Raw genomic sequence first — 12313 nt, forward strand, 5'->3', positions numbered from 1 at the left:
AATAGGTTTTCAGATTAAAATTTCAAGGAAGTGGACAGAAGAGCAGCACCTTTTTTTTCGGTTGTACTGTGATAATTTGGGGCAAAGATGCCTAAGAAAGCAATAGGAGATGGACACATCAGAACAGAATACTGGTGTAACAACTGAAAGATCAGAAAGTCTCAAAAATAGTGTCATATTCTACATTTTTTTTCCACAGATTCTGAAAGCTACAGAATCTTTAATTTTTGGTGCCCATTTTTCCAGTGTCCTTAATTGTGACAGACTAGTTAAGTTTTCAGTCAGGTTATAGAAGAGAACAAAAGTAATTAAGCAATCAGATTCCAAATCTCATTATTTGACACAGAGGAGAGGTTATCCCATGTGACCTGGCAAAATGAGTGTCTAGAATTACAGGCAACAGCCACAAATTCTATGCAGTATTATCATCTCTGTAACAGTGTTATCTGCTGTGGACACAAAGGTGAATGGAGGAAAATACAACAGGCTGACTTAGAGTCAGGGATCATAAAAAGGCCACCCACTCATTATCTCTGAGACAGCATTAATTTTAATAGGCTTCCAGACAGTGTTCACCACCCCTCCCCATTTTTCAGCCAAATGGATGACGATCAAATCTCAGGATATCACAGTTTATAGCAGACTATTGCATTTGATTAAAAATTCTGACCATCTTCTTCATATTATAGCATAAGTCTATGATATATCATGTAGGATTGCTCTAGGAAATAAGCAATTGTTATCCTTGCTCACTACCATTTCACACAATTGTATCTAGGAGCACTTTTTCATTGGCAGCAAACTTTTTTTAAAGGAATTAAATCTGAAAGTGTATGGATTGCCCTCAAAAGGTCACTTCTATGCAGAAATATTACACAGTGTCTTTTTAGAAGAGTGGACATTCCAGAATCCTTAGCAGACAAAGTATTGTACATAAGAGGATAACGTATGGTAGCCATACAGTAGAAGTTATTTGAAGTTTGTTTTTCACATATTGTAAAATCCAAATATTCACTGCCAAGGAATTTAAGTGTTTTTTCTTTAATGTACAAGTAATATAAAAAGAAACATATGTATATATCTCTGCTGTTGCTAACACAGATTGAGAGATTTCCAAACAACCAAATAAATGGAAAACTAAGTATTTGTCTACACAGGAACTAGACACACATGGCTCACCTGTGCCAGCGAACTCAGGCTCGCAGGGCTTGGGCTGCGGGGCTGTTTCATTGCTGGGTAGACTTCTGGGCTTGGGCTGGAGCCCAAGGGTCCAAAGCTCAGGCTCCAGCCCGAGCCCAGAAATCAACCTAGCAATGAAACAGCCCCATAGCCCAAGGGCCTGAGTCAGCTGGCAAAGGCCAGCCATGGATGGCTAATTTCTGTGTAGACACACCCTTAAGTCATTAGAAGTGCAAATCAAATCTCTAGATTTCAATGAAGGGTAGCTCATAGAATCTCTTGTTTATGTATTAACATTTTATAATTTGTCATGAGCAAAAAACATGGTCATTTAATTTGAAATATAAAACCAGTATAACATTATTAATAATTATCCAACAATTTAATTAATGTATAAAAACCACCTCAATAGTCACTTACTGGCTGATTCCTTCAAATGAAGCTTCCCTTGAGATGTTTCCACTATCAGTATTAACACCACGCTGGAGGGGAAGATGAAAAGAACTATCATTGTGTGCTAAAGACAAAAATTTTAAAATAAATTCATTGACAGAATCCATTACATAAGGTCTTTTAGAAAGCTTACTTGTAAATATAATTTGAACGATTGCATAAAATCAGTAAGAGGTAAAAACAAGGTTACACAGTCACATTTAGACACACAGTTATTCATTTCTGAAGAGACAGATGGAACTCAAGTTGACACGTGCTGCCTAGGATCTTAGCAGGGCTAACCTTCTCTTTTCTAAAATAGCTTGGTGACAATTTTCTTGGTGGGAAGCAGAGGGCAAAAAAGGTGCCTCCCGTAAACAAGACAGTAATGGGTGGGAGTAGAATAAGAACTGTATTAGGAATTTTTAAAACACACTTCCTTGGAAAGAAGTAATTCCACACTGCCTTGGCAACTCTTGTTCCATAACTTGGAGTGCCTGTCCTCTACAGCTTGCCATTCACACAAGAAGCATGAAAGACACCATTCTGGCTGCTACATAGCACTGCTGACGTCTCTCGGTTTGTGAGGAATCATCTGGAGCAGCACTGCCTTTCTGTGCTTGGAACAAAACCAGTGGAGAAGAGGCACAAGTGCAGGAATTCTGCTGAACTAAGCAAAGAATGTTCTCTGGATCAGCATTCCTCCGGAGCTCAGGGAGAGAAAGCAGCTCAGAGAAGTAGGAAGTTTTGAGGGAAACAGACCCAGTAGACAGGGAGTTGCTCAACCTCCATAAAAATAGACAAATAATGACAGACACATGCACAGGATAATGGAAATCTGAAGAAGAGGAAAGGACAGCTCAAATCACCATCACACTTCACCCTGGGAAGAAGTGGCTGAGGGGTGAAGAGCACTGTAACTTTACCCTCCCACCCTGGAGTCGTGTGAATGTTATGTTGTAATCTAAAGTGGGATCTAGATAGTAACTTGATCCCACTCTCATACTACTGAAGGAAAACTGCCCTGAGCCCCTACCTCATCATACAGAAGGGCAGTACTCCAATTCCTCTAAGTGCCAGTGGGAGGACTCAAATATGCAGGTGACATGGTCAGAACAATGGGAAAGCAGGATGTGATTTCGCAGCATTTAGAATGGACTGGAGGGAAACAATGTGGGTGTCAAGTGAGTTTCCTGTAAATTAAGTGTGAAACTACCAGAACATGGATAAGAGTTTTGGTAGTAGGGCACAGGGAAGAAGGGACAGGATTTAGCAACTCACTGACTGAATGTGAGGAGAGAGGAGAAAGGCTAGTCAACTATACGAAGATGGCTGACCTCAAACTGGAGGATGGTGACATTATTCTCTGGGCTGGAGAAGGGACAAAGAGGATGCATAATGAGCAGACACCTCTGATTAATTCATCTGTTTACTGAAGAGCAACAGGATAAGTATTCTCCAGGAACAACAAATATGACTTACCAAGGTAAGAAGTACTGAGGGTTTCTTTTGAGCCAAGACACTGGTTATCTAAAAGAACAGGATTGCAGTTATAGTACATTTTTTTTTCCTATCCACATCATATATCACTATTTTATTATGGACAATTTGCTTCTTGTCAATGTTATATGTGGCAATCTTAGAAACGTACTAACATTTCAAGTGTGCTAAAAGAAGTCACTTCATACATTCTGCTTGTTAGGCAAAGGCAGCAATACAACTGGTGAAAAGTATGAATCAATAAAACCTTTTGCTGTAAAAGAAATACAATAAAAAGGTTAAACACCAGAACACAGCCAAAGTAGCATGACTAACCTCATCTGACTTATAATATGTCACATCCAAAATTGATTTTATATCAATTAAACAAACAAACATAAATTAAAAATCTAATCGACAAAAATGATAAAGTAGTTTCAGGACCTACACCTCCCCGAAGCCTGACAAATTTAGTGGATTTGTCACTTTTTGTGATTTAAAATAAGTTTTTCTTCCATCCCCCACCCATGTTGCTGTGTGAAAGACCCATGCAGGCAGGGAAAATGGACTAAGTAGCTGACGGAGGAAACAGTGATACTCACTATATACAAAGTGCTATCAAGTGCACAAAGTAAACAAACTGGAAAAGAGAAAAATATTTCTTTGATCTCTTTCAGATTCAGTAATCTTATGTCACTTGTTACAAGAGTCATTAAAAAAACATTCAGACAGAAGGGTGGTTTTTAATTTGGTGTCCTTTTAAGACACATGCAACAAGTGCATTGCAAGATTAAATCTACAGCCATTATTTGCAGAGGAAATGTGCGAGAGCTAAGAAGGGTTTTTTCCATGAAGACCCACATAATAGGACATGGAAATCAGGAATTATAGCAGGAAGAGATTTGTGCTACTACATATAAAAACACAGTATGCATTAATGTTATTACACTATCGTGTGCTGAATATTTACAGTTATTCTCACTGAGTCATCTTTTCTTGATTAAAAACTTCTCTACAATATCCCAACTTCCTTCAGCATCTTTGACACATTTATAAATTGAGGCTACAGTAGGTCTTTTATTTCAACTGGGTGTGATTAAAAGCTTACACTCTTCAACTTGTTCCATTTGTATGCCACAAGAAATTGAAGTAAACCACAGTATTGTTATTTTCATAGTTTGCCTTCTATCGCAGAATAGCTTATGTCAACTCAACAGCCACATTTCCCAAGACTAGACATCACTGGGGTTCTACTGGTTTTATAAGAACAGTCACAGTTAAATGCCCTTGGTTTGTTTCACACTGTGGTTAACATTTCTCAATAAGCCTGGTTTCCTGACTGTTTAAGAGGGAATGAAAAACACACAATATTTATCAGCCATCTCACTAGTCTGCCTGGTCTTTTGGGAGAAGAAAAAGTATAACAATGTCATCTCACTACAATGGTATCACCACAGATTTGAATTAGTCTAGCAGTCCCATTAAACCACACTTGAGACATTTTTAGTCACTATTTGTACTTCTGTTTAAAATCAGTATGAATTCAACTAAAGTTACAAGGGATAGATTCTGAAAGATTCTGGATTTCCCACTCTCATACTCCGATTGGTATTTAAAATGCTTTGTCTTTTGGTTGTAACTATATTACAAATAAATAAATGGAGAGGAGTAGATACTTTATATTAAAGTCAATTCTTACCCTACCATCTCTTTGAGAAGAAAACATTGGGGTCACAGACAGGTATACTTTTAATATGGCTGCACAGATGTGGGTGCTGAGATATGAATTTATTGATCCAATAAATGAACCACATAACTAGGACAAAGATATTTCACCAAATTAGCATCAACTTGTTACCAGTTTGCTCCAATAACACACACCACATGAAGTAAAGAACTAAAGGCATAGTCACAAGTACATTACATATCAATACTGCAATGTCTTTTATAGATCTTTTGTATTTTCTAACCTTCATGAGATACTGTGACTATTACACACTTTCCAGCAGTATCCATCATTGAAGAATCTGGCACACATGGTCACCCGATGAATTCAAGTCAAAGATGGTAATACAGTGGATAACCAAGGTGTTAGACTTCTAGGGTCAGGGGTATTGGAACTAAGGGTGCTGGGTGTGGGGCAGCACCCCCTGGCTTGAAGTGGTTTCCATCATATATACAGAATTTACAGTTTTGTTCATTGGCTTTCAGCATCCCCACTATAAAAATTGTTCCAATGCCACTGTCTAGAGTCATTTTACAAAGGTATTTACAGGTCTAGTGGAATTTACAGAGGCACCCAATGAGAGTAAGGCACCTAGTGGGATTTACAGAAATGCCTAAGCAAGTTAGGTGTTTACCTTTGCAAATCAGGCCCCTAGTGCCTTGACATTGGGGAAGTGTATGTTCCTAGTAGAACGGGCAAGCGCTGTATCCAAAGCCTTTGAAAAATGAAAGACTGCTTGCACAATCCAGGAATGTCTCAAAATATGTACATACTGACTGACTGACTAAATAAATGAATAATGAGAGCGCTCACCTTTGAAAGCACTGGACAATTTTCATACAAGCCCCTTTTCCTTTCTAAGCATAGAAGTTAAAAAGCTAAAGTGTTCTTGAATGGTGTTTATTTAATGTATATACAATGTATTGTCACGGAGTTCCTACAGGCCATTCTGACTTTGCTAACTTATTACTTGGCAATATGCTTTTGTCAAATACAGACAGGTTCATATTGCAGAGAAATACAAGACTGCAAAACTTCATTGGTTTATGACTTAAGCTGGGATACTCCAAAGAGAAAAATGTCGATATATGGGCTTACAAATTGTCCCAAATTAAAGAGATCCACATTCCTTCCTGGATAAAATTTTAAGCACTGAGACAGAATATAAAGATACATGATAATGACATTTGTTGATAGGAGACTGCACACAAAATGTCAATAAATGTGATTCTTTATAAAGAAGCATGTGTTCCTACTTGCAATTGCTCGCCTTGGCTTCTGTATTCTGTACTTCTGTATTCTAACACATCAAGTCTGATAACAAGAAACTAGGATTCCAATCCAAATGCGTCAAGCAGCAATCTCTTTACAGCTTCCTCAACTCACAGTTAAGGAAATACACTAGCACAACCACAGTTTAGAGATAATTTCAATGTGAAGATGAAATGAAACGATCTCCACAGCTGGTAAAAATCAGATTTTGGGTCTGACAAGTCAGCTTAGCATCCTGCAGGGGACAGAAATAGCAAGATCTTCCTTTTTAAGCTGCTCTCCGTAAGACTCACCACAGAGTATGGCAAACATGCTGCCATAATCCTGCTGAGCTTTCCTACTGAAAAAAAAAAACAAAACTAGCCAGGTGCACAAAAACGTAACATCTACTCAAAAACAACTATACAAAGAGAAACTTAAGTGTGCAATTAATACCCATATTTAAAAATACATGAATACAAGAGACAAAATAATATTTGAATAAATAATTAAATGAAAAATTAAAATATTTTACATTCAAGCAGCTCATGAAAATTTAATACATTTTATGAAATAGGGATAAAGAGGAAAGTTTATGTTTACTGGTTAAGCATTGGCATTGCTAACCCATTGTCAGGCAATTTGTCTGTCTTTTCCTCACAGGTCCCCAGAACCCTTCAGAATCATTTTTATTAAATTAACCTTTTTATTAAATACAGAGCATATTAAAAAGTGTCTCTAAATTGGTCTCAATGTACAATCCAACAAAATGGCAGCATAATATTTTTAAGAGTTTTAGAAAAGTTTATAAAACAAATGTCATTATTTAGGAACTGGAGGTAGGACTAATTAATTAGGAAATGAAGATAACTTTTAGTGGAACAAGATTTTTTGTAGGAAATTACTGCCATACTTTCAGAACAATCATTAATTTTGTATTCATAGGGAAAATATTAGGAAAAGCAGACACTCACCTCATTTTTATAGTGTACTTCATCCACAGCATATTTCTTCCTAAAATATTCGGGATGATGAATCCTTTAGAATACAAGGAAAATACAATACTTGGTGTTAGCCATGTTATAAAGTTAAATAGTTTAGGTTATGAAAAAGATGATGCAGTGCCTGGGCTATTCGCACAATACTACCATCATAGATATAAAGAAATCAAGAATAATAATGTTAATAAACATTAACATCTCAGTACAATAGCTAACAATAAAATTTACTACGGTTACATTACTTTAAGGTTTTGACCTAGACCATTTCTGAAACTTAGACTTCTTAGGTTTCAGAGTAGCAGCCGTGTTAGTCTGTATTCGCAAAAAGAAAAGGAGTACATGTGGCACCTTAGAGACTAACAAATTTATTTGAGCATAAGCCTTCGTGAGTTACAGCTCACTTCATCATCTCCTCCAGTCCTAAAATGTCCTGTATTCCCCCAGTAATCCTCCTTGTTAAAGTTGTGAATTGTGCCACACTCATTTGTATCCAAATTTTCAAAAGGTGTGGAAACAATTTGGTGCAAGTGAGTTTTTCCACTAACTGATGAGTCCTGGGGATGAATCAACAAGTTCTAAATCATGTCCCTTCCCACCCTCACCTGCAAAAGGAAAGACTATACTATTCTCATGCAGAAAGTAATCACCACATATCATAGGTAAAATTTGTGGGAGGGGTTTTTTTGCCAGTCTAATAAACGGAAGAATTACTGATAACAGAAGAAAAACTTTTTAAATCATGATACTCCTTTAAGTGACCCTCCCCTATGACCTCTTCTCATTAATGTTTGTGAGGGATAGAAAATTATATTAGTGATCTTGCCTTCTTTTGCAGAAATTCTCTATTTTTACACATTTTATTTAAACATAACTCGAATTCTAGTCCCTTTCTATACCTAACATTTTATAGTTCTTTTACCTCTGAGGTCTTTGCATATTCCCCATTCATTAGCAAGGTTTATTTCCCCCTAATTCCTCAAATATTTAAGTATTTAAATATTCCAACAAAGTTGGGAATAAATTTAACTCTCATAATTTTGGCTCTATTTAACAGTTAAACCCTAACTCTGAACCCAGTTAACTTATGGTCACTGTTGTTTAATACTCCACTGCAGTGCCTCCAAATCATCATTTATGTCCTGCTGCATTGTTCAAAGCAAAGCTGAGAATTGTTCCTGATGATGTGCAGATCCTCAGTCTAGTATACTAGCTCTTCTATTTTTGCTAACTTTTTTTTGTCCTTTGATCAGTAAATTAAATTGCTGATAATTCAATCCCAAGGTATTCGCTCATTTACTGACAAACTTTCTTTTGAAGAGTGAGCTTCTCTTTCCTCTCTCTAATCTTTTCTAAAATCATCAATATCCATCAATACTTACTTAACTTTTTTCTGTTAGGTTTATTGTAGCAAAATGAACTCACTGAAATGGGTCATATTTTAAATACCCCCACACTCATTGGTTGGATTTAATTATTTCAGAACAAATTTTCAGAATTATATGCCACAGCTGCACTGTCTCCTGCTTCACTGCATTTAGACTCTGCTTGGTGTGAGGACTTGGCTCCTCTCTGGAATGTTTAAGGGTCTACCTTACTTACTTCTCCTTTCTCTGCCTTACTTCTCCCTTCTAGCTATTCTAAACTCCACACTGAAGAGTGAAGTGTCGTCCCCCGACCCCAAAATCAAGGCTCCAAACAGATTATATGTGAGGAACTCTCCTGTTTTTGTGGCGTGAACAGTTACAATGGCCAGAGGTAGGACATTTGCCTGCTCATAACATGCCCAAATGCAGGAGGTTATCCAGGATAAGATCCTCTGGGCTGACACTGGAAGTTCTTTAATCCTTTCTGCTTCTGTTACAAAGAGTTGCGTGGATTTGCAAAAGAATTTAGTCCTCTCAATCTAGAGGACGAAGGCACGCCCAACATCCAATGAATAAAGCCACCATTCTTCTGAGTTCTTGTGATACTTCAGGAAGAAGACTGGCTGGAAAATAGCCTGATCTCTATGAAACTGCAAAACCACCTTTGGCAGGAAATGGGGGGGAGCGGGAGGAGGGGGCACATTTGGTCTTTGTCCTTGAAGAACATCAGGTATGGTGGTAAGGGCCTTGATTTCAGAGATCCTTCTGGCTGAGGTGATCTCAACCAGGAAGGCAACCTTCCAAGAGAGATGCAGTAGAGGGTACAATGCTAATCATTTGAAGGGAGGACAAGTGAGCCTTGACAGAACCAGGTTTAAGTCCCACACAGGGGTGTGCACAGGGGGCATCAGGGGTACATGCACCCCCAATAATCATCTCTGCAATTTCCGGCAGCTTCTGTTCCAGCCCCCGATCAGTGATTCCCTACCCCAAGACCATCCTTCCCCCTTTCTGCCAGCGTGGGAGTTGGGCTGAGCGCAGCTGAAGAGACATGGCTGGGAAAGGCACTGCAGCTAGTGCTCTCATTGAACCCCACTAGATGGCACCCAGAGCAGGGAAGCTGGGCTTGCCACAGAGTACTGTGAAAGGGGGCATGGGAAGCCTGTGTTACAACTTTAGGGTTTTTGTGGGGGAAGGAAGATTAGCATTGCATGTTGCTAATGCTGTTGCAAGCTTTGAAAAGCATTTTGGGGAGGGTTAAATATGTAAGTAAAAAATAAAAAAAAATTTTGCAGGCTGCAAAATGCTTAAAAAAAAAGAAGCAAAACACAAATTCATTTAACATTGCAGCTAGCAAGCTTAGTTTAACAATAAGACACTGGCTCCAGTCCAAGGTCACAGCGCTAGACAAAAAGTTTATCTCTCAGTCAGCCACAGCCAGCCATAAGAAAACCAGGGCTGCAAAAATAAAAAACACAGGCAAAACAACAAGGGGGGAGCAGAGCTTTGCATCCCTAAAGCCGTTGTGTTTTGGGAAAGCGAAGAAAACCACAGAAAGCCGATTTGGACTGGCACAAAAAGCACCAGGAACAGAGGTCGAAAAATAAAACACCCCCAAAGAAACTGAGGACTTAAAACCCTCCTAAAAGCTGCAGTAATTCGGAGATTACAGCTAACCCTAAACAACCTGTGCGCACAAAACAGAACTCCCGTCCACCCTTCCCCCTCTTCTTCTTACGTTACACCCAGGCCTGGCCAGCCTCGGGTAGTGCATGTGTAAGTATAAAAGTGGGTTAGGGCTTAGGGCACTAACGCTTTTTTCCTTCCTCTGAGTGATGTGGAAAATGTCCCCCCCGCCCCCCGCCAGCACTCTCCGTTATTATTTTATGAATAAAGCTTTAAAAGTTAGACACTTGGTGTGTTCCATCATCTCCTCCCTTAACAATCCTGTGGCCTCAACCTAATCACCTGACACCTCAGGCAAACTGGTAACAAAAAATCTGTCACACCTGCTGAGCCCCATCCCTTCAGTAAGTGTTTAGAACCTGGGACAATGGGGAAGCAGCAGGGGCTGAGGTGATGGGTGGGGAGCCCGAGGAGGCAGGAGGAGTCAGGAGGGTGGAGGAGGCAGCAGGGCCCGAGGACATTGGGTGTGTGTGTGGGGGGGTGTTTAAAGTACGCCCCCCAAAATAATCACATTTAAATCCCTGCGCATGCCCCCGGTCCCAAGAGTCAAAGGAGGGGGGGAAATCGGCTCACGGACCCAAGGATAAAGTCTATGCAGTCCCGTAAGAAAACAGACTGTCATCTCAAGAGAGCACTGACCTGACATTCACCACTGGGTGGAATACCAAAATTGCTGTTAAATGTAACTTGATAGACATGAGAGCCAGACCTTGCCATTTTAGATGAACTACTTGCTCTAAAATAGACCAAAGGGAAGACCAAATTGGAGAGAGGCCTTGTTGGTAAGCCCATATTTAGAAGCACTTCCATTTGGCCAGGTAGGTCGCCCTAGTGGATGGCTTCCTACTACCTTGCAAGACCTGCCAAACTTGTTCCGAACAGGCCTGCTCCTTCGGATTCAGCCATGTAACATCCGTGCAGTTAGTTGAAGGGAGCTGAGGTTCAGGTGGAGTAACCAGCCGTGGTCTTGTGAAATCAGGTTCAGACAAAGTGGAAGCGGGGTTACTATTGATAAATCTAGTAGCGTGCTGAACCAGTGTTGGCATGGCCACGCTGGGGCTATAAGAATAACTCTCGCCTTGTCCCATTTGATTTTCAGCAAAATGCACAGAACGGGAGCAGGACGGCATCGGAGAGGGAGCCTGTGCTGTGCCCACACAGTGAGCAAAATTGATGGCATTTCCTGTTCTGTTTGGCCGTGAACTGGTCTACCTGGGGAGACCCCTACCTTTGGAAGATGAACCTGATGACCTCCAGGTGAAGGGATCATTCAAGAACAAATGGATAGAAACTGGTCATTGGGAAGTTTAGACTTGAAATTAGACGAAGGTTTCTAACCATCAGAGGAGTGAAGTTTTGGAATAGCCTTCCAAGGGAAGCAGTGGCGGCAAAAGACCTATCTGGCTTTAAGATTAGACTCAATAAGTTTATGGAGGAGATGGTATGATGGGATAACATGATTTTGGCAATTAATTGATCTTTAAATATTCATTGTAAATAGGCCCAATGGCCTGTGATGGGATGTTAGATGGGGTGGGATCTGAGTTACTACAGAAAATTCGTTCCTGGGTATCTGGCTGCTGAATCTTGCCCATATGCTCAGGGTTTAGCTGATCGCTATATTTGGGGTCGGGAAGGAATTTTCCTCCAGGGCAGATTGGAAGAGGCCCTGGAGGTTTTTCGCCTTCCTCCGTAGCATGGGGCACGGGTCACTTGCTGGAGGATTCTCTGCTCCTTGAAGTCTTTAAACCACGATTTGAGGACTTCAATAGCTCAGACATAGGTGAGAGGTTTTTCACAGGAGTGGGTCGGTGAGATTCTGTGGCCTGCGTTGTGCAGGAGGTCAGACTAGATGATCATAATGGTCCCTTTTGACCTTAATATCTATGAATCTATGAATTCATGGTGAGAAGAAAAGGATCTGCTGAGGTAATCCGCCAGCGTATTCTGGACTCACGGAAGATGTGAAGCCTCAAGATTGATGGAGTGCTTCACACAGAAGTTCTATAGATGGATGGCCTCCTGAGCAGGGCAGAGGATCAAGCGCCTCCCTACTTGTTGATATAGAACATGGCGACGGTATTGTCCATCATAACCTGCATCACTTTGCCTGGGATCTGGGGAAGGAAAAGTTGGCAGGCTAAGCGAAGTGCCCTGAGTTCCCCGATGTTTATGTGCAGGGAGAGTTCTTCTTG

The 12313-nt window shown here is 40.1% G+C and overlaps 1 protein-coding gene across 1 annotated transcript in view; it reads right to left on the minus strand.

The window, feature by feature from the left end:
* PEPD (peptidase D) overlaps positions 1-12313 on the minus strand; it is a 227580-nt gene that overhangs the window by 182392 nt on the left and 32875 nt on the right. The window contains exons 4-6 of the mRNA XM_074969165.1: positions 7042-7105; positions 3094-3141; positions 1600-1661 (exon numbers count right to left, since the gene is read on the minus strand). Coding sequence (XP_074825266.1) covers positions 1600-1661; positions 3094-3141; positions 7042-7105 — 174 coding nt within the window. The remainder of the gene's footprint in view (positions 1-1599; positions 1662-3093; positions 3142-7041; positions 7106-12313) is intronic.

This window comes from Natator depressus, chromosome 12 (assembly GCF_965152275.1).
Source record: "Natator depressus isolate rNatDep1 chromosome 12, rNatDep2.hap1, whole genome shotgun sequence".
In the NCBI taxonomy this organism is placed as follows: Eukaryota; Metazoa; Chordata; order Testudines; family Cheloniidae; genus Natator; species Natator depressus.